This window comes from Juglans regia, chromosome 8 (assembly GCF_001411555.2).
Source record: "Juglans regia cultivar Chandler chromosome 8, Walnut 2.0, whole genome shotgun sequence".
Lineage (NCBI taxonomy): Eukaryota > Viridiplantae > Streptophyta > Magnoliopsida > Fagales > Juglandaceae > Juglans > Juglans regia.
Genome location: NC_049908.1, coordinates 22131455 through 22154503, shown reverse-complemented (window position 1 = coordinate 22154503; position 23049 = coordinate 22131455). Strand labels below are relative to the sequence as shown.

Sequence of the window (23049 nt, the reverse complement as noted above, 5' to 3'; positions counted from 1 at the left end):
CTCGGAGCCCCGTGTGTGCACATAGGAAAGACCACGCAGAAAACCACTTTGTTTCCAAAGTGGGTGCACCAGAAACAGAAAAGTTGGTACCAACCCGAACAGAGGCCACAATTTTACACCCGTGGTGAGGTCAGAACGGAACAGAAACAGAAATAGAATGTTATGCCAGAGGTTTTCAGAAATCACATCAGATCATATCAGAGTACAGAAAATCTTTAGAACAGAACAAAAATCATATCACAAAATAATTTATGCACAAATTTCATATTCGCTCTATTTTTCAAAGTTCAGAAATAGAATGTCAAAAATAAGCTCATGTCTACACCAGTCATGACAGAAAATAATTTCTTCTTAAACAGAATCTCATGAGTAATGCAGAACAAATAACTGAGGCAGTTCAAATTTCTTTTCAACATCAAATATGTCTATTTTCCAAAAATAACCTCAGCTCATTTTATTTTAAATGCAAAGTCTAGTATAGGAACCCCGCTTACCTGGACTTCTTAGCTTTTTTCGAAAATTCCTCAAAAGCGTCGGATAATAATTAATCGTCACCTATAAAATAATCACGTACTTCTCATAAATTTCCAATTAATCACGTATCTCAATATTTAAGCCTAAAATGCTAAAATAACCTATTTTAATTCCTCAAAAACCTAAATTCTCAGTATTCCTAATATACCAACATCACTTTCTAACTCATCAAAATCCAATATAATAACTCCGACTAAAACATTAAATTCCAATGTATTTATAAATTATAAAACTAAAAAAATAGCGTAACTATATTAAAAACATTATAAGTAGATGATCATACTTTTGTTTAAATCAAAAAAAATATTCTTTTAAAAAGGATTTAAAATAAGATTTTGCATTTACCAATTACTCCAAGAATTTATCAATATTTTCATAAAAAAAAATATTTTGTTATGAAAACACATGCAGTTCACGTATATAAACTCACAAAGTTAAACACCCGAACAATAAATCTAGAGTTATGCTTTAAGGGGTAAAAATGTAATAATACATCCTATAGTTCACGTAACGTACAGGTACATATATATATATATATACGCGCCGGAAAAGAAAACTCCACACAGTGCAGCTGAAGCACTTACGGAGAGGTGAGGGCACGACGGCGTGGAGCTGGTGGTTGGCTACGGCGAAAGGGGGGGTGGCACCTGGTCACTGGCTGCGAGAGCAAGAGAGGGAGACGAGTGAGAGAGGCACACGGTGAGGGAAAAGTGAGGTAGATACCGAGAGAACGGAGACACCAACCCGAAATGGCGTGAGTTTACCGGGGAAACAGAGGCAGCGTGCGGCGGACAGGGGTGATGAGACGTCCTCCCTGGCAGTTTCTGAGGGGGCACAGCGCGGAGGAGCTTTCGGTGGAGGGTGTTTTCAGCGGCTCAGGGTGGCTGGAAAAATGCTCTGTTTTTCGGACTCAAAACAGAGGAGTTTCGACTCACTCTATAGATGGTTGTTTCTCAGCACTCTGGTGGTGGTGCAGGTCGAGTATGGCGGCGAAGCTGGACTCCAGTGATGGCCAAGAGAAGGTGATGCACGGCGAGGTGGAGTTGTGATCCGTGGAGATGCAAAGCATGCACGGTTGCGTCGATTTCGTTTGGATTCTGGTCGGTGCACGGTGGAGATGGTTAGCTGATCAGAGGCTTACGAGGGTGCACTGGTGGCGGTAAAAGGGACGACGGAGGGCTAGCTTATGTGGGGTGACTCTCGGTATGGGAGTGCATGCAACCGAGGGAAAGGAGGCCGGGCTTGCGATTCCAAGGTGGTGCGGCGGCTAGAGTCTGGGCAGTTTCTAATAAGATGGGAAAAACCTATGAATGTCTATATATATAAGAGGTGAAACCCTAGAGAGCCGAGAGAGAGGGACGCGAGCGCGGATGAAAGTGGGTTGAGCGAGAGCATGCACGACGTGCACGAGAAAGACCAACTTACGGAAAAAAAAAAAAAATAAAGACCGAAAGAGAAACAAAAAAAAAATCACTACTCAAGTCGGTAAAATAAAAACTTAAAACATCAAGCTCCAATAAATAAATAAATAAAAATCTAAAATCCAACTATACCCATTTTGGATCCGGGTGTTACAATGTGATCGTGTACTATTTCCCTTCCAATTTCTGAATAAATAAGTAGGCGTGTATAAAACGATGCATGAACAGCATCGTAGGCCTATTGTCGAATTACGTAAATCTTGGTGTCCATTTCTTTTTACTTTCCCTGCACTTATTTTCCATTCACCGCTATGAATGTACGAACCGCTACCGTACAGCTACACCGGAACACGACATCAACAGTGGTGTCATCTATAGGATCTCTGTTGTTCCATAACTAGCGTGTCCTTCATATGCCGGCAGCAACATGCTCTTAGAGCTCACAATGTGAAGAAGAACGAACTGAAGTGATGGAAGGAAGAGCTGATGAACAGTCTGTGATAACACAAAAGGAGAACGCAATGAAGGTGGAAGAAGGATGACTTTCCAGTGTACTGAATAAATTCCAAATGATGAAGGAAGCATCCTCCAAATAAGTACTCCATGCTTCATTACTTTTATTTTTTATTAAACTAATTTAAAGATCTGGTGAGTAAACTTTGCGTTGCTTAGATAACACAGCACTTGCAGTCCGAGTGACCGGGCCACTTACTTTCCAGGCTTGGGGATATGGTTTATGCATAGGCATATGCACATGTGGACAATAATTGAACGGCTAGACAAGTAGTGCCCACCAGTGCACTATGTTGTGCATATCACATACGGTATTGTGCACTTGAGTGCACAGTACCACGTATGTACAAGCCATGCATGGCACGTACAATGTCATGCATATACGTACCATGCATGCAGACTCAACAAGTGCACGTCTTGTGCACCCAAGCGGCACTCCAACTCTACTATGTGTGGCCAACAGCCGCAGGCGGGAACACAGGGCCACCGTACCGGCCGCTGAAATTTTCTGCCATGGATGGGTGGTCATTGGAACCAAAGGCCATGCAAGGCGGGCCACCGCGAGATACCACCCCACAAAGACTGAAAGGCTCACGGCTAGCACCACCTAGGCCGCCGGAAGTTTTTGCCTCCGATCGGCTCACCCTTGTCACCAGGGCCAAGTGGGGTCCTCCATACAGAACACGTCCGCATGCAAGTCCACTGGGCACTGTGCGAGTGCACGAGGCACAACCTCCCATGTGCCCAGAGCTCGTGGCGCCAGGCCATGAGCCCAGTCATCCACAAGTAGTCACCACCTGGACTGCCAGCGGTCTTTGGCTCTAGAGCCACAGCCCCCACCAGGGGGTTCGTGAACAGTGTGTCAAATGAGCACCACGTCGTGCTCACGTAGACCAGGCTAAAACCCTATCGTGACGCAACGGGAGTATGGGCCAGCGCCCACCATGTGGCTTGCTGGCCCCATCTTTCTCTGTCAGAGCATCACCTCATCCCTGGGAAGTCGCCCCTTCGAAAAAACATAACCACCTTCTCGCACCCCGCCTCCGGCATGGGTGTAGGGGAGGTTTTAGACATAGGACTCCGGCCCCACACCTTGGGGCCAATTTTCCCCGTTTGCCCACCGCCCTCCCACAGCAAAAAAGTCGACAAATCCAAAACCAAAATCGGAAAAACAACTGAAAAACATCAAAAAAATTCAAAACAAACTGAAAACAACAACAAACCCACAAATCCAGTATCCAATAGTTACAAAGACATAACAATAATATACTTAAAATAATGGCAACTACTATGGCAAGACCACGACCAGTTTGTGGGTCTGAGCACAGAACCATGACCACAAATGGTCATGGCCTCTAACCCACGGCCACATTGTTGCCAGTGGTTGGTGACACCATGTTGGTGTCTCATAGTCACAACTTAGTGAGTCACAAGTCAACCGAGCATTTCAAGAAGAAAAAATGGAGAGAAGAAGAGGACAAGAAGATGAAGAGGACAAGAAGATGAAGAGGACAAGAAGAAGAGGAGGAGAGGATACTTAGGCCTCGTTTGGTCATACAGATGAGATAAGGTAAAATAAAAGTCGAAAGTTGAATAAAATATTATTAAAATAAAATTTTGTTTTGGGAATTGAAATAGTTGAATTGTTTATTGTATTTTGTGTGCCAGTTTGAAAAAGTTGTAGTGATTAGATGAGATGAGATGAGATGAGATGTGATAGTTTGTGTAACCAAACGTGTTTTGTTTCAATTTATAGTACTCAACTAAATTTCAAAATAACGTCGTTTTAATAATGAAAGTAGTTTTAATATATATATATATGTAACAGGTAGATGATTGGGGCCTAATAAGAACAAGCCAGGGCCTAATGATGCGAGCTATAGCCCAGCCTAGACCCTGTCCCCGCTTGTTTGTTTGGGTGTAGGCGAGGGTGCCCACTGCACACTGATGCTTGGAACGCCCGACAACCTAAGCGAGATGCAACTAGTGGGGTATGGGTGGACGGGTGGCAGGACCTCGCTGCCCATCCCTACTATGCTTCAAGTAGGCTAGACTCTGGCTGCTGTACCATGCGCAAGGCATGAGAAACGCTACCGTGCAGAGTGGTGCTTGGTGCAATGAGCACCGATATCGCAGTAATCAGAATGGCACAGCAAGCTCGCGCCATCCATGACACTGTCAAATGAGCGGCATTTCCTTTAGTGGCTGCTGCACTATGGCGATGGCCTAAAATTTTTATTTCTCTATGATGAACAATTTTGTAACCGATGTAGGAGGAGGATGAGTGGTTGCAAATTTTTGGTTAAACGGGTTAGGGTTGAAAACTGGTATGGGCATATTTTTTAAATAGGTTTTTTTTTTTTTTTTTGTAAACCCGACCATAATTTTTCTAAATCTAACTCTGTAAAAAAAAAATAATAATAATAATAATAAAAAAAAAAAACCTTGTATTTGGCTGTGAGCCTAGCAGACATAGGCCTGCTCTATAGCTGGGCGCCTGGGATGGCGCTGCCGAATCGAGCAGGGTACAAGCAAAGTTTTTTTTTTTCAAGAAAAGGCTTGATCCTGATTTAAACCCTAGACCATAGAGACCAATGCAATGATCTTATCTCTTGGACCACAGCTCAAAGCTACTGTAGTTGCTGGATTTTTGCATTGCTTATTCATTAAATGGTTATGCCACATATATCTTTTAAAGAAATATTTTTTTGTATGATTATGGTTGGTGAATATATGCATGTCATAATATTAGGAGGTCATTTTTACATATTTGTTAGGCATTTAATTTTATGTTATAATTACCTAGATTATTACTTTTCCATGCATATATAATAAATATTTGGATGAAATATGATATTTTTGTAGGTGTATTGTGATTACGTGTAATACATGTATGAGCTCATTTTATCACTAGGCTAATTTTAGGAATTAGTCTTCAAATTGTTTTTAGGAATTGATAAAATAGAGTTTCAAGAAGCTAATTAAGCATGTACTGTCCATGCTTTTGATTGGCCCAAATGGATTTCTTCAATCTTTCTGACTAGCCAGATAGACTACTTTTATCCCAATGAGAATATGGTTGAGATTGATGATTTGGAATTAATCTCCTAAAAAATATAAACTAGTGCAAAAATTAAGTTAAAAATTAAAAATTAAGCACTGTGGCACGAGATAATTAGGAAGTATAATGACTTTTCGATCTTGCGAAGCATATTAATTATTTTTGTTCTAACTTAGATCGGCATGAAAAATTTCTTAAATATGTGTGCAATTAAATACGCGTAGAATAATTGTTTGATCTTTAAATTTGAAGTTGTGTTTATCTTCTAAATGTAAGTGGCTGCAATATCACGAGTAGTCGCAATCTATATAATTTCTTAGAAACAAGTTGGCCAATAAAGCTATGGAAACCACGTCCTTACACCACAGATGAGAAAAAGGGGAATGCCTCATGAATGAGAGATTCCAATTCATTCAACTATCAAGAGGCGTACATATTGGACAGCACGACTGCCACTACCTTGGAATCATCTGGAATAACTTAGAATAGCCTTGAAACATGACCTATTGGCACGTTTGTAAATATCTTGGTTTGTTTGTAATACTCTGGCAGCTGTTGTAACAGAGTCTACTGCAAATGGTAGTGCACTGCAGAGCACACCACATGCTTGTACAAATGTCAGAATTAGTTAGGATTCCCTTTTGCACATATATATACGAAATGTATACAGCCATTACAATTAATGAGAATTGAGATTATTCTCTGATCCTAGTCCTATCTTTCTCTGATCTCTGGCTCACTCTGTTGATGGGAAGAGGAATGGCCTTCCCTGCTGGACTCAATAACTACTGTTCTGGTCCTTATAATAGAATTTTATGTATCAGCTACTATTCACTTCTCACATCCCACACTTATAATTTTTTCATAGAATGTAGATATATTTTTTATAGGATGTAAGAGATTTTTCATAGGGTATGGGGTGGTAAATAGTGACTGACGAAAAGAATTTTTCCAAACCTTTAATAGTTTTTTTTTTTCAAGAAAAGGCTGCATCCTGATTTAAATCCTAGACCATAGAGACCAATGCAATGATTTTATAACTAGGCTAATTTCAGGAATGTCTTCAATTTTTTTTTAAGATTTGATAAAATAGAGTATCAAGTAGCTTAAGCATGTACTGTCCATGCGTTTGATTGGCCCAAATAGTTTTCTTCAATCTAGGAAGGAATTGTTCTTGCATGTGACTAGCTCAATAGACTACTTTTATCCTAATAAGAATATGGTTAACATTGATTTGGAATTAATCTCCCATACAACATAAGTTTGTGCGAAAATTAAGTTAAAAATTAATAATTAAATACTATGGCACAAGAGATGATTAAAAGTGTAGTGAATTTTCAATCTTGCAAAGCATATTAATTATTTTCAATCTTAAATATGTTTGCAATTAAATACGCGTAGAATAATAACTTTGAGATAACCGAGAAGAAAGCGTAGTATGAACCTAAAATCTATTCCGTTAATATTTTCAAAAGATTTTCTACCAACCAAACTATGAAAATTGGGCTTCAAAGCAAACGTGCAAGATTGATTGTGTTTAATTGTTGTTGTAAAGATATAATTATGCGACTCCAAACCTGTATTTGAGTTTGAAATTATTTTATTCAAAGAGAATAGTTTTCTCACTTATATATGTCAGCTGTAATTATGACATCGATCCCCTACGCGAACAGATAGTTTTGTTTCACTGGTTGAGCTCACTACGCGAAGAGATAATTTTAATTGTAATTAGAAATTTCTGAGTCATTCCTTCAAAATGTTTGGACAGAGAGCCATTCCAACAAAATTACCTTTCAGGATGGGATTTTCCAATCCAATAAATTATATTTCAACAGATCCCTAAAATCATTTTTTTCGTCCCCATTTTAAAATATCTTCTGAAGGAATAACTTCATTGGACCTTTGTCTTCTAAATGTAAGTGGCTGCAATATCACGAGTAGTCGCACTCTATATAATTTCTTAGCAAATAAGTTGGCCAACAAAGCTATGGAAACCACGCCCTCTCTCCTTATCCTAGCTCTATCTTTCTCTGATCTCTGGCTCTCTCTGTTGTTGGGTCGAAGAGGAATGGCTTTCCCTATTGAACTCAAGGTCCTTATAAGTACTGTTCTAGCCTTAATCCTTGTTCCTCCAGCTTCTAGTCTTAAGAATAATCATCACTACTGTCCTCCTTCTTCCTGTGGCAATATCCCCAACATCAGCTATCTGTTTCGACTAAAAGGCGATCCACCAAACTGTGGAGACCAAAGGTATGAGCTCTCATGTGATGATAACAACCACACGTTGTTATCTTTAAATGGTAGTAAATACTACGTAAGCCAAATCAATTACAACAACTACACAATCCGAATTGTAGACTCAGGTATTCAGGAGGATAATTACTCCTTCATCCCTCGTTATTTTCTAAACTACTATAATTTCAGTTGGAGTTGGCCGGACTGGGATATTTCACTTTTTACAGAAGTTGTGGTTATTGTGAACTGTGACAAGCCAGTGAGTTGGGCTTCCCCTTTCTATTGGAACACGACTTCTAGGAATTGTTCTAATATTAATAATGGATATGGGTCTTCTTCCAACTCCTTTTTTTCTCAATATTCCAAACGGTACATATATCTTATTGCTCGTGGAGCGAATGTGATGGATGTGGAGGAGTCATGCACGATAGAGCAAATCTCTCTGACATCGTGGCCAGGACAAATTTCTGCTGATCCTAATATTTCCTGTACAGACATCCGCAATGTATTCTCATATGGTTTTGAGCTTTCTTGCGACCGATGGGGTGAGTAATTAATAAATTTGAGATTAGAATTCGAATGAGATATTTATTATATATATGCTGATGGATATATCTCGTCATTAATTTGTTGTTCCAACTTGACTGAATTCTTGGATTTCCCACCCCAACTGATCATACATATATTGTATTTTCCTATTCTAATTAGCACTACCCGACACAATACCCATTTTAAGGGGATAAATATATAGGGGCTATTTTTGCAGCATTATAATGACCTAATTTTTAATTGAAGATTCCAGACGCTAATGTGAGTTTTGTCAAAACATGCAGAAAATGTACCTACTTGGGTTATTTTCTTAGAAGAACAGGTCTTTACTGCAGGTGAGTTTTCAATCCCCATAAGACGTTCTTTTTTGTTTTTTTTTTTTTTGAGGACCAACATCAATATTATATTTATTAATAAAACTCCATCAAAGGAGGGAAAACAATCCTCCATCTGATCAACATTGGCTTCTCTTCTAAATCATTGATCAAATTGTAAAAGCATATTTTTCACATCTGTAATAGCCAACACCCATGGCAGCGTACTAATTATAAATCCTTAAAACAAGCTGCTGTCAAAGAACTTTCTTGAATTTTCTTTGAATGAAAACACCACAGATCCTTTGCTGCTATACACTCCCAAAGAACATGTATTAACGTACTTTCTTCTTCTTCTAAGTACAGTGGACAGTTTGGTGACTCTATTATTTTTCTTTTAAAGAGATTTAAATTACTGGATAAGGCCTCTAAGCAAGCTCTCCATGGGAAAACTTTTGCAGCATTTGGAATTGTTAATTTCCAGATTTTGTTCCAAACACCAAACAGCTTCTTTGCAATTTGAATTTGAAGACTGGCTTTTTCTCTTTTCGTAAATAATATGCACTTTTTACAGCAAAATTAGTACCACTTGTTGATGAACACCACCATATTATCTTATGTCGACAATTTGAAAGACAAAGACGTAGGTATTCTTAGCAGCTTCATCAAAGCTGGGAAATTTTTCTTCAATTAAATCCACATTCCAGTGTTTAATTAGTATTTGAATCAATAATAGCAGTCATTGATTCTTCTTCATTCAATAATATCTCCATAAGATGTTAAATGTATATTACAAGGTACGTATATATTAAGAAATTAGCTTCAATGAAAACTTGAAAACTAATACTATCTACGTATATATTCCAGTGTTTTACAAAAGTGATTTTATACCATGATGCATGCGTCAGTCAATTAACTGATCACTTACCTTTATTTCATTTCTCCATGTGCTGCAGCTTATTATACTGGATTGTTATGGCTCATCGGTAAAATCCCCTTACACTAGCTTCCCCTCTTCAGATTATTTAAATCACGTTGTATATAAATTAATTGACCACTTACCTTTATTTCTTTTCTGCATCTGCTGCAGCTTATGGTCTTGGAGTCTCAGGGAACATCGGTAAGAATTTGTATATCTCTGATCTATTTGTCTTCTTTCATCATTTAACGAATCATTCCTTAAGCAATAAAACATGAAAATAGTTTAAACTTTGCAGATAAGATCAGATATATATTAATTACATACAAACGCATATGTGTATATATATTTAAATATATATATATATATATATACACACAAACACATACACATACACGATATACAAAAAATTATTTGTACAGATATTGGATGTGCAATCCCCACACAATATTCTTAGAAAAAAAGTTGGCCCCACCTCTAAAAAGTGACTTTCTCATGGCATGCCCAGGTTCTTTTTAAATGGACTGCCCTGAAACTTGCATTTCTTAAACTTGTATCTAGCATTATTATTATATAAATACATATTATATATATTTGTAATATTTATTTATTTATTTATATAAGGGTTGACGTGTTATATATATATATATATATATATATATATCTCCAATCCAGCTAACATATTATATCTTAAGTAGTGTCTTTTCACTTCGATGAAATTCTATGAAGTTACTTAAAACAAGTTATAACAGATACTGTGATTGAGGATAATAAGATATAATATGAGAAGTGGAATTTCTAAAAAATTAAATAAATACTAACATGAAAAGCTTTAAAAGACCCATACCCAAGGGTGAACCTTTCTGTTAACTCCAAAATCCGAACTTTCTATCCCATGACCTAATGACCCAACTTCCACACTGGTGCAATAGTAGGTCAAACCTCCTTATAAAAAATCCATTTTTCATAATTTGGCAGTAACGCATCCAACCAACCAGGTTTCAAAACCATGTTTTTATACCAATTGACTCACAAGTACTCCAAAATTGCTAATCTTCATGCCTACCCGCTTACTTCCATCTCCAAGTCAACAACCAGATTCTATCCAGCCTCATTGAAACATTACAACAACCAAACCATTAATCCACTGAGCAATGCAATTCAAACTCCAAAAAATTCCTAAAATTGCCTCGTCACTACACAAAACATGTTAGCCACAGTCTTAACATATAAAGAGAAAAAGAGTTTCTTACCGACCTTGCAGAAGTGGTCGAATGGATATGGTGACGGGGAAGTGCAACAAAAATGGAGTGGTGGGGAGCAATTGAGCGTGTGGTGCAGGGGCCTCCACTTGTCAGAACGAAAATATGATGGCAACTTGGTTGTGGTGCAAGGCTTGGGTCGTGGCGGTGATGGTGATGGGTTGCAACACAAAGCAGGGAGATGAGAGTGGGACAGACATAGATAGAGAGAGGCCGACTAAAACAGAAAGGGAGTCGAATTGAGAGTGTGTAATATAGGCGAAATCGAGAGAGAGAGAGAGAGAGAGAGAGAGAGAGAGATATGAGAAGGGGTCGAGGGGCTTACCAGCAGCGTGCTTGTGGTAAGGAGGAACACTAGTAGTAGCAAGACAGTGGGCGAAGCAACATGGGACTGAGGCGTGAGGCAAAGAGTAGCGTTTAAGGTGTAAGCAGCTTGACTCTGGTGGTGTGTGGTGGGGGTGGTTGCTGCAACACTACAACACAACAAAGAGAGAGGCGGGAGATGGTTGGAAAGCAAGATCGAGAGAGTGGGTGCATGAGAGTTGCAAATGGAGAGAAGAGAGAAGAGAGAGATACAAGGATGAATAGAAACTTACCAACATGATGAGCGGCAACTAGCAACAACAAAGGATTGTTGCAGCGCGACCTATGGAGCAAGGCCTTGGCAACGGCAGTGCATGACGGGCTGCGACACAAGGGGGAGAAGAGAGAATGAAGTGAGAGAAATGGGGGAGAGAGAGAGAGAGAGATAAGAGATTAAGAGGGAATCAAACTAAGAGACATAGATGTTAGGGTTGGGAGAGAGGAGAGGCATTTGTAGTGGGCATTGGAACTTGTGACAGCAAGTGGGGGTGCATGTTTGACCAAAAGAGAGTGCTTTTTGCACCAAAAAAACGACCATAGTTCAAGGAATCAATCTGTGGTAGTGGTTTGTGCAAATACGATGATTATACAAGTCTTACAGTGCATGAGAGTAAACCAATGTATGTGATTGCTGATGAGAGAGAGGGCATCAATATATTAATTTCTTAGAAAGTCTCTAGAGGACATATAGTTAATGGAAAAGAATATCAAATAACACATTACGTAGGAGACTTTCTAAGCACTAGGAAATCGGTGGCTTTGATGCCCTGATAAACAAATTAAAAGGGAATTAAGAGATAGAACAACTTGTATTTATTTGTATCTAAATGTATAATAGAATGCCATATATAAGTGAACAAGGTTAGAGGAATAATGAAAATTCAATAAATACAAAATAAGTCAAAGATAATATTTAATATATGTTAACTATAATAAGCTAAATATGGTATAAATAAGGCATATTACAAAATATGGTTTACTACATTTCACAAACCATTTCACTACTATTAACATAATTCTTATTCAACTTTCATCTTAATTCATCTTAACTCAACTCATTATCCAAACTTCACCCAATCTTTTAGCTTATTGTTAGTCTTTGTTGGCTTTAGTTTATTATCAACTCATTACTGACCACAACTCCAAATTTAATATTTCAGCTACTACCCACTTCATCATCAATATCATTTTAAACATCTCATGACAATCCATCAATGAATATGAAGACTATACTCAAGTTTCAAACTAAGATTTTATTAAGTATAAATAATTAAATCTACATCTTCTCACTAGCTTAAACTTTTGAAACAAGTAGTGATTTTACAAGGTATCAGAGTAGAGATCTTAAGTTTGAATCTTGACTCTAAACTTCACTCAATTAATTAAATGTTCCACGTGTTAGTCCTGCCCAATTATTAAGAGAGAGTATGGCCCACACATGAGTGGAGTGTTAAGATAAATACAAATAATTAAATTTATCTCTCCCTGACACCTTAAACTTTTGGGACAAGTGATGGTTTTAAATTTATCCTTTTAGTCAATACGACCTCGCATAATTTGGGTTCAACAAACAAGTTTAAGACGATTGCACTGTAATTTATCCGTACGTTCCTCTATTGCCCGATTTTGATTAGTAGTACCATTATTGATCATATGCTTAATTCTGAGAATTAACGTTGAACTTATCTTTAACATTACAAAACTCAATTTTTAGTGAATACTCGAGGCATGAATATCACATTAAATTGTTTATTTGTTCTCATTTTTTTCATATGAAAATGACTATTTTTTATTAAAATGAATCTATTTTCGTCACAAGTAGTGATTCCTATAATGATATATATTAGGACTACATTTATCGATCTTAGTTTAGCTAGCATTATAATAAGAAAAATGCTACTTTGCCCACTTAATTTGTCTCTTCATTTTGACACCTGATATATTTCATTTTATTTTTAATTATTTTTGTACTTAATAGTTAAGAAAATGACTAGTAGTATATTGATATTTTTTTTCTATTTTTTAAAAATGTTTTAAAATGATAAAAAAAATTATGAATAAGAAAATTGAAAAACAAAATAAAAACACAATTTTAGCCTAGCGGTCAAAACGAGTGGTGCTACTCTGGCGCTCTTATAATAACTAAGGCCTAATTGTGAATTATTGAATTCAGATGCTGACATGAAACTTTCTTTTTTATCAAACCTGCAGGACCCCTACCAATCTCACAATGTGAGTTTTCTATCCCAGAAAGATATCATATGTATTATATATAATTGGAAATAACACAATTGTTGGCACATTAATAACACAATTGTTGGCACATTAATTCTTTTCCTTCTTTTGCAGATAATTTGGTAGGTTTATTAATTGGATTACTGATCGGTAAGAATCTCATCATGTACCTCTCTCTTTTATCTTTTTTAATTGTTTTAGTAAATTAATCATTCCTTAAACTATAAAACAAGAACTTTGAAATGGAGTAATTGGTTGTGAAAACTACCTATATATTTTTTCAAATGTACGACACAATGGTGACAACAGGTAGCTAGACTAATAGTGCAACAATAATAGGATCGCTTTCGCATAATTAATTTTTTATTTTCCTTTCCAGATTGGCATGTGGCAATCAGTGTATTAGGTGCTCCATTTGTGATTGCATTTTTGATATATAAATGGCGAAGGAGGCACTTATCCATGTACAATGATGTTGAGGAATTTCTGCAAAGCCAAAATAACCTCATGCCAATAAGGTACTCTTTCTCAGAAATTAAGAAAATGACCAAAGGTTTTAGGGAAAGATTGGGTGAAGGAGGATTTGGCACAGTATTTAAAGGAACACTTCGAAGTGGACGTCTTGTAGCAGTAAAGATGTTAAGCCAATCCAAAGCAAATGGGCAAGATTTTATCAGTGAAGTAGCAACCATTGGAAGGATCCATCATGTGAATATAGTGCAACTCATTGGTTTTTGTGTTCATGGTTCAAAGCGTGCCCTTATATATGAGTTCATGCCCAACGGATCTCTAAACAAACACATTTTTTCATCAGAGGCAAATATCCTCAACTACGAGAAAACATATGATATTGCTTTAGGAGTGGCTCGCGGGATTGAGTATTTACATCAAGGATGTGACATGCAAATTTTACATTTTGACATTAAGCCTCACAACATTCTTCTTGATGAAAATTTGAAACCCAAAGTTTCAGATTTTGGCTTAGCAAAATTGTACCCGGTGGAAGATAGTATCGTTCCTTTGACTCGTGCAAGAGGAACGTTTGGATACATGGCTCCTGAAATGCTTTACAAAAATATTGGAGGCGTTTCATACAAAGCTGATGTCTATAGCTTTGGAATGCTGTTGATGGAAATGGTGAGCAGAAGAAAGAACTTGCATGCATCTACAGAACATTTAAGCCAAATTTACTTCCCCACTTGGATATATGATCAATTCCATGATGGAAAGAATATAGAAGTTGAAGATGCTACTGAAGATGAAAGAAAACTATGTAAGAAGATGATGATAGTTGCATTATGGTGCATACAATTGAAGCCTAGCGATCGTCCATCAATGATGGAAGTCATCAAAATGCTTGAAGGAGATGTTGAATGCTTACAAGTTCCTCTCAAGCCTCTCCAACCATCACCAAAGAGAGCGATAAAGGGTGCTAGAGATAATTCAAATCAAGCTTCATCATCAATTCAATCAGATGAATCAAGCCTTGCTTAATTTTTATTGTTTGTCTTTCTAAAATTGAACTATCTTTTTTTATCCTTTTTTAAGAGAAGTTTGCTTCAAGCCCACGAAAAAAGAGAAGATCGACAGTATAAAATCATAATCTTTCTATGCTTGTCATAGTATACTACACAGTGCCCTAAAAATAAGTATCAATCCAAATATATTTTGGTGCTACTCATCCATGTATAAATTTTTTACACATCTCTCTCTCTCTCTCTCTCTTTTCTTTTTCTCACTTCTTTCATCTATCTATTTTTATTATTTTTTCTGTACTTTTTTCATTTATTTAATTTTTAAATTAAATATATAAAAAATTTAGATAAGTTGTTGAATCATGATTCATGAATGGTGCTCTTAAAAAAATAGTTAGTTAAAATATGAAAAGTAGGATGTAATGAGTTTTTCAGATAAAAAATATATATAGATTAGCCATTGGAAGTGCTCTTACAGTATGTAGCAGCAAGTAATGTTTGATCACGATCTGTGATAGCATCAATATTATTTTATTCAGAAGTGATCATTTTAATAATTGGTCGTATAGCATGCAGTAGATAATACATGACTTTTTTACAATTTTTTTCTTTTCTTGTATTTTTCTTAATGAAAGTGATGTATAGACGAGAATGTCACGTGGATATAAGTACAATTAGCATTGCCCTAAATAATCAATAGGAGTAGTTCAGAAAATAAAACTTAATTAATGCTATTAGTCAACTTTAGTGCCTCAAATAGTAACGGTCCATATAAAAGTGCCCCAAAATTAAACTAACGTCTATATTATTTTTATATGCTTACTAGCTGTGCTAGCTGTGGTTCTTCATATAACACCCCCGACGTGAAATTACTGTGGGATTATTGAGGATAATTTAATTTGGCTTAAAATTATATTTAATAAGCAATGTTGGGTGAGCCTATGATTTAAGATTTATTGAGGTGGGCTTGGAATTTTAGTTAGGCCCATAGGCCAAGGCCCGTTAAAATTTAGTGGATGATTTTGGATCTTATTAATAGACTAAGGGTAGGTTTGGGGGGTGAGATGAGAATTTTGTGTTTTGTTTTGATGTTTAAAATATTAAGTTTTAATATTATTATTGTTTTGGGATTTGAAAAAGGTGTATTGAGATTTGAAAAAGTTGAATTGTTTATTATATTTTGTATGGAGATTTGAAAAAGGTGTAATGATGTGATGAGATGAGATGAGATGAGAATTTTGTGTTTTGTTTTTGGCCCCAAACCTGCCCTAAAATTGAGAAAAGTCCAATTGAGATTTATGGGATTTTTCTATGGGTCCAAATATTTTATTTAATGGATTATGAAATTCGAAAATTTCTTGGTTTTAATTTGTCATAATTAGCCAAAAAAAATTGCATTATTAGTTTCATTACAAATTTGAAAAATTTAGGTGTAATAATTATATTTTTGATTTTTGGATGTTAAGTAGACCAATAATAGAATGCCGTGTGTCACCATATATAGTCTCAATATTAGCCTGTAGGACCTTCATATTAGGTACGTTGGATAACACACATTTGTGAAATAGCTCTCCGTTACTTTCTTTACTATAGCACCAAATATTTAAGGCCTGTTTGAGATTACGACAAGAGTGTTAAAAAGTATTTAAATAGTCTTAAAAGTTCTTGAATAGAAAAATTAAATTATTTGGATGTTATGTATTAAAGTACTTTTAATCTTAAATAAGTTAAAAGTATGTTTAATCTCAATCGTGTTTTTTCGAATAATGCAGAATATAATTTGATTTTTAAAAAGATTATTGTCAATATACGAAAATATCTGTACAATTTTAAGATAATTATAACTTTCAAACTTTCAAAAATATGTTCATAATATTTGAAAATTCAAATAATCATCATTTTTACCTCAGAAAGTATTTTTTAATTTTGTTTCAAAACAATTATAACGTGCTTAAAAGTGTTTTAAGCATATGGTTACCAAATAATAATTAACAGTTTAATAGTAAAACTTATTATTTAAGTTATAAGTTATAAACTCTAAGGCTATAAGTTATATTTCCCACTGAATTCCAAACATGCAATTAGACTAGAAAAGAAGACCCTTGGGTTAATATTAAACCAAACCATAGTTGTCGTTCCCTTTCCAAGTACTATATTATTCAATGAGTTTTATTGCTCATTATTCTTAAATATCACACTTATTTTTATTGTTTTTAAATTTTTTTAAATTATTTTTGGTTTTATTTTTCTTAAGCTAATTTAATTTTTCTATTCATCGTCGATACATCACATATTTAGTAAGAGAAAAAAATAAAAAAATTATATATAATATTATGTGTGATGTAAGAATAGTGAATCCCTAGCATTGCTCACACCGAAGCCCCTTCTCAAAATTGAATCCCATAGGCTTAATTTTCTTTTCTTCTCTTAGTCTAGGCCCTGTTTGGATACATAAATAATTTCATCTCATCTCATCATTATATCTTTCTCAAATTTCCATACAAAATATAATAAACAATTCAAATTTTACAAATCTCACAACAATAATAATATTAAAAAATAATATTCTCATAATATTTTATTAAACTCAGCTAAAATCATCTTATATTATCTCACTATCCAAACCAACTCTTAGGTTTAATTTGTGTTGAGTGAAATTTAGGTGAAAATGAGGTTTTTTTTTAGCTCAATATTCACTCCCTAAGGTTTTTTGTGGAACATATATGCACAAAGTATATAGAAACTCAATCTTATACCTTGATTTGGTTGTTCACCATGGTGGCTGCTTTTTAAAATTCCTCTATGGACTCGAACAAAGGGGCTAGGCTCTACATGTTGTTCACCGTGGTGGTTGTTAGGCTGTTATTTTGGGCAGCAACTGTTGTCACATGTATGGCTGTTATTTAGGGTTGTTATATGTTGGTGAAATTTCTCTTTGTTTTTTTTTTGCCTTGATCATCTATATAATTTAGTGCTTTTGATCATGTGATTTTCTCATATGGGATATACTAGGCAGTGTTGGCTTGTGACTATTATTTGTGTTTGATTATTGGATTATATCAGGCAATGTTGGATTGTGACTATTATTTATGTTGGATTAGTGGATTATACCAGGCAGTGTTAACAGTGTTGGATTGTTGTATTGTACATATAATTTGAATTTGAAAAAGATTACTGGCAAATGGATGAAAATACACATACAACTTTAAGATAATTATAACTTTCAAACTTTCAAGGATATCTTCATAATCTTTGAAAATTCAAATAATCGTCATTTTTACCTCAGAATGCATTTTTTAAATTTATTTCAAAACAAACATAACATGTTTAAAAGTGCTTTAAAAATATGGTTACCAAACAATAAATAACTTTTTAATAGTAGAACTTATTATTTAAGTTATAAGTTATAAATCCTAAGGCTATAAGTTATATTTCCCACTGCATTCCAAACATGCAATTAGACTAGAAAAGAAGACCCTTGGGTTAATATTAAACCAAACCATAGTTGCCGTTCCCTTTCCAAGTATATTATTCGATGAGTTTTGCTACACATCATTCTCACATATCACACTTATTTTTATTTTTATTTTTTAATTTTTTTTAAATTGTTTTTGGTTTTATTCTTCTTAAACTAATTTAGTTTTTCTACTCATCATCGATACATCACATATTTGGTAAGAGAAAAAAATAAAAAATAAAAAATAATATTATGTGTGGTGTAAGAATAGTGAAAGCCTTTTTTTTTTTTATTAAAGGAAGCATTAAAGCTTGTTCCATTAAATCAGATGTGAAATACATGGGGGAATATCCTCCATAGTAACCATTACATCATATATGACTAAGGCATCTTGTGCCAATACATGAGGCATCACATTGCCACTTCTCTTGACACGAGTGACATTCCAAGTAAATTTCCAAGTTTCATCTTGGCTTCAGAGACATACATGCCAAAGTTGGACAGTTGATCCTCCTCTTTCTTCAAAGCTTGGACTGTTTGTAGAGAATCCCCTTCAAAAATAGTCTTTGTTAACCCCAAGTCCAGTGCAAAATCCACTGCTATCAGTGCCCCATATGCTTCAGCCAAAGAAGGAAGAGGAAGAAGGCTTTGGTTTCTTCTCATTGTTGCTATTATTTTTCCTTCACAATCTCTGACTACTATACAAATTCCAACTTTAGCTCTAGTTTTGTCCACTGCAGCATCCCAATTAAGCTTGTAAAAATGCATAGGAGGTGGCTGCCAAACAATAATGTTGCTGTGACTTTGTGCTGAAGAGCCATTTTTCTGCATTTCCAATTCTTTCATCATTCTCATGTTCTAATTAGCAATCATGACAACTTGATTAGGATGTCTAAAACCTTGGCTAAAAATAAACTCATTTCTCCTCCACCAAATATGCTTTGCTACCATACCAAATTTTTGAATGCACTTAGAACTCATACTTTCTGCAATAGCTTCAAAATTCTCCAAAAAATCCATATGTGTGAAATGGCTTTTTTGAATCCTCTTGGAACATTGGCTCCAAACATCTCTTGCTAACTCACATTCCCATAAAGAATGTGTTACTGTCTCTTCCTCTATCTCGCATATTGAGCACTTTGGATGATCAACAATCTTCCCCTTAAACAGATTTGACTGAGTTGGAAGTGCATTTAAGTAGGCTCGCCACAAAAAAAAAAAAAATTCTCCTTGTGTGACTTGTAGATGCCAGAGAATTTTCCAAATCTCCTTGAAATTATGACTGCTCGAGGGTTGCCCTTTAAGTGCTTGGTTCATCTCATGATGCATATGATATGCACTTTTGACTGTGAAAAATCCTGAAGAGGCTCCTTTCCATATCAATTGGTCAGGACTAGTAGATGAGCTGATTAGAATTTTAGCAATGATATCTGCATCTTCTTTGTTAAAGATGTGCTCCACAAGCTCCATATTCCATCTCTTTTCGCCTAGCTTTATCAATTCCAGAACTTTAGCATTGCCATCAAGTTGAGAAACTGGGCTATTAACTATTGATGGTATGGTCTTAGGTAACCATTTATCTCCCCAAATTTTGACCTCTTCACCAGTCCCAATTCTCCAATAAGAGCCAGCTTCATTAGATTCCTTGCTTTAAGCATACTCCTCCATATATATGATGGTTTTTGACCCAACTTTGCATTCAGAAAAGAAGTCTCTTGGAAATACTTGGCTTTTAGAACCTGTGAAACTAGAGAAGAGGGATTATGAATCACTCTTCAGCCTTGTTTTGCTAGTAATGCAAGGTTAAAGCCTTCCAAGTCTCGAAAACCCATCCCTCCATCAGCCTTAGATCTTCCCAGTTTGCTCCAAGCCACCGAATGAATCTTTCTTTCTGCCTCATGCTGTCCCCACCAAAAATTGTGCATAATGCTATTTAAATTTCGAAGGAGTTTGGTAGGGAGCATAAAAACAGACATGCTATAAGTTGGGAGAGCTTGCACAACAACCATGATGAATATTTCCTTCCCTGGTTGAGATAAAAATTTTACCCTTTGACTGTTGACCCTCATTCTGACTCTATCCAGAATATCTCTGAATTATTTCTCTCTTGCTTTGCCAACAATAGTTGGTAAACCAAGATACTTCTCATAAGCCATTGAGGACCTCACTCCTGCAATACTAAGGATGAAATCCTGTGTTGCCTTAGCAGTATTTCTACTAAACTGGATTGAAGTTTTTTCAAGATTCAATCTTTGACCTGAGGCTACCTCATAAGTTTTCAGGATATTATACAGCTTACCCCATTCTAATGCATTTACCTTGCAAAATAAAAAACTATCATCAGCAAAAAAATAGGTGGGAAATTCTGATTTCGTCCCTTGCGAAAGGCACTCCTGTGATGACTCCCTCCTCTACCCCTTTAGTGATTTCTTGTCTTGATAATACTGATCACTATTGTCCTCCTTCTTCCTGTGGCAATATCCCCAACATCAGCTATCCGTTTCGACTAAAAGGCGATCCACCAAACTGCGGAGACCAAAGGTATGAGCTCTCATGTGATGGCAACAACCACACGTTGTTATCTTTACATGGTAGTAAATACTACGTAAGCCAAATCAATTACAACAACTATACATTCCGAATTGTAGACTCAGGTATTCAGGAGGATAATTACTCCTTCATCCCTCATTATTTTCTAAACAACGATAATTTCAGTATGTCAAGCTGGCCGGACTGGTATATTCCACTTTTTACAGAAGTTGTGGTTATTGTGAACTGTGAAAAGCCAGTGAGTTGGGCTTCCTCAAGATTATTCCATTGGGACATGACTTCTACGAATTGTTCTTCCAACTCCTCTTTTTCTCAAGATTCCAAACGGTACATGTATTTTATTGTTGGCTACGGAGTGAATGTGATGGATGTGGAGGCACTACAACAGAATGTGTATTTTGTGACAGAGGAAACTGTCACAAAAAAATGGCAAACCGTCACTAAACATATTTGGTGACAGTTTGAAACCGTCACCATGACCGTCACGTAAAGTGCGTCACAGAAAACATTTGGTGACGGTTTACTGTTCAACCGTCACAAAAAATATTTTTAGTGACGGTTGGAAGTGTTCCGTTTGGTACAACGTTCGAACGTTCCTTTTTTTGTGACGGTTATGAACTGTCACAGAAAATCACGTTCGGACGTAAAATTAAACGTTCGGACGTTATACCCGACCCGATTGGCGTTCGAATGAGAGAAGTTGACGTTTGTTGTATATCGTTCGAACGTATCATATTTACGTTCGCATGTTAATGCGTCCGAACGTTAATTACAATAAACGTTCGAATATTTGTTCGAACGTAAACGTAAATGTTCAAACGTAGCGCGTTTAATGTTCGGACGTTATTTCGAATGTAAACGAAGGAGCGTCCGAATGCAAGTTCTTTGTTCGAACGTTAGTCGGTTTAACGTTCGAACGATTCAATTGTATTTACGTTCGAACGTTTGTTACAGTGTGAACCAACGTTCGAACGATTTTTATTTACATTCGAACGTACAGATCAGAAATACTAATTTCATAAAATTTAAAAACAAAATACCAATGGTATCATATTACATACCCAATTAACAAGTAACAATGTCTTATAAAAGTACAAAATTAGATATTAAAACTAGTCAGAAATATTGATAAAATTTATTTCTTCTTTTTCCCTCGCCCACGGGGATTCTGTTGCAACGACATAACACGCTCCATTTGCACCATCATCTCTCGTTGCACTTGCTCTTGCACTTCACTGCGTATTCTTTCCTCATGGTCTCTCTGTTGGTCCTGCAAACGCGTCTCTAAATGAGACTGTCGTTCTAAGAGAGACTCTAACTCTTGCTGTCTCGACCTCATATACTTATTCTCACGCCGTGCAGCTTCTAAATCTGCTGTAAGATTATTAATTTGTGAAGCCAATGAGGTTGAGGAGGATGGACATTTATGCTTGATAGATCGTCCCAAACCTCTTGCCATACTAGACTGCGGCCCGAGCACTTGGGTGAATATGTCTATGTCACTAGGAGAGGATTCCGCAGAAGTCGACTGCATCTCCAACATTTTGTTCTGCAATTTAAAAGGTAATGATCGTAAATAATTAGTAACGTATTAAAAGAAATAGAAATAAGAAATAAACTATTAAAATGTTCTATAAAAAATTTATTTAACAAAATTAACACTGCTTACATAATTATCTGCAGCGACAGGATCCATCCACTCACTATGCTCATTAGTGTGAGCAGCAGCATAGACATGAATGAGGGAAAAGTTTTCAGGATCATCACGTTTCTAACAAAGCGACAATATTAGCAATTTTAAAAAGATAATATTAGTACTTATCAGAAAGAATATCAGGAAAATAAATGAATTCTATAATTTTTTAATTACCATTTTTTCAGCAAGACGGTGGAATGACCTTGAACCGGCACGATGGTGGACAGTCAGAACGGATCTATTCTGTGCATTTGTAGAACTCAAGTGCTACAAAATATATTAAAAATGTTAATTGTAATATGTATACATATAATGTATAAAACGAATATGAATGTAAATAATTAAAAGATATAAATGTAAAATACCTGATAATCTGGAGATGCGAAAAGATCACAACACTTTCTCCAATCATCTAACTTCATCTGCTGAAAAGGAGACTGCGCAGCCTCTTCCAACGTCTCAAAC

At 35.9% G+C, this 23049-nt stretch overlaps 1 protein-coding gene and 1 long non-coding RNA gene across 6 annotated transcripts; one reads left to right on the top strand and one right to left on the bottom strand.

Annotated features, from left to right (window-relative positions):
• LOC108981663 lies at window positions 1-1812 on the bottom strand. The gene is made up of 4 exons (XR_001994594.2): window positions 1279-1812; window positions 1119-1192; window positions 495-555; window positions 1-46 (listed from the first exon to the last, which is right to left on the bottom strand). It is a non-coding gene; the product is annotated as an uncharacterized LOC108981663 (long non-coding RNA).
• A 5675-nt stretch (window positions 1813-7487) lies between these two features.
• LOC108981662 (rust resistance kinase Lr10-like) lies at window positions 7488-14906 on the top strand. 5 transcript variants are annotated; one of them, XM_035692955.1, is made up of 8 exons: window positions 7489-7779; window positions 7954-8309; window positions 8598-8648; window positions 9584-9613; window positions 9718-9747; window positions 13383-13403; window positions 13521-13556; window positions 13786-14906. In XM_035692955.1, the coding sequence occupies exons 1-8, from the start codon at window positions 7517-7519 to the stop codon at window positions 14898-14900; spliced, it is 1902 nt and encodes a 633-aa protein (XP_035548848.1). In that variant the 5' UTR covers window positions 7489-7516; the 3' UTR covers window positions 14901-14906. The 5 variants fall into 5 exon arrangements, with proteins under 5 accessions (XP_035548844.1, XP_035548845.1, XP_035548846.1 ...); XM_035692951.1 differs by having other exon boundaries at window positions 7488-8309; XM_035692952.1 differs by lacking the exon at window positions 13383-13403 and having other exon boundaries at window positions 7488-8309.
• Window positions 14907-23049: the final 8143 nt, after the last annotated feature.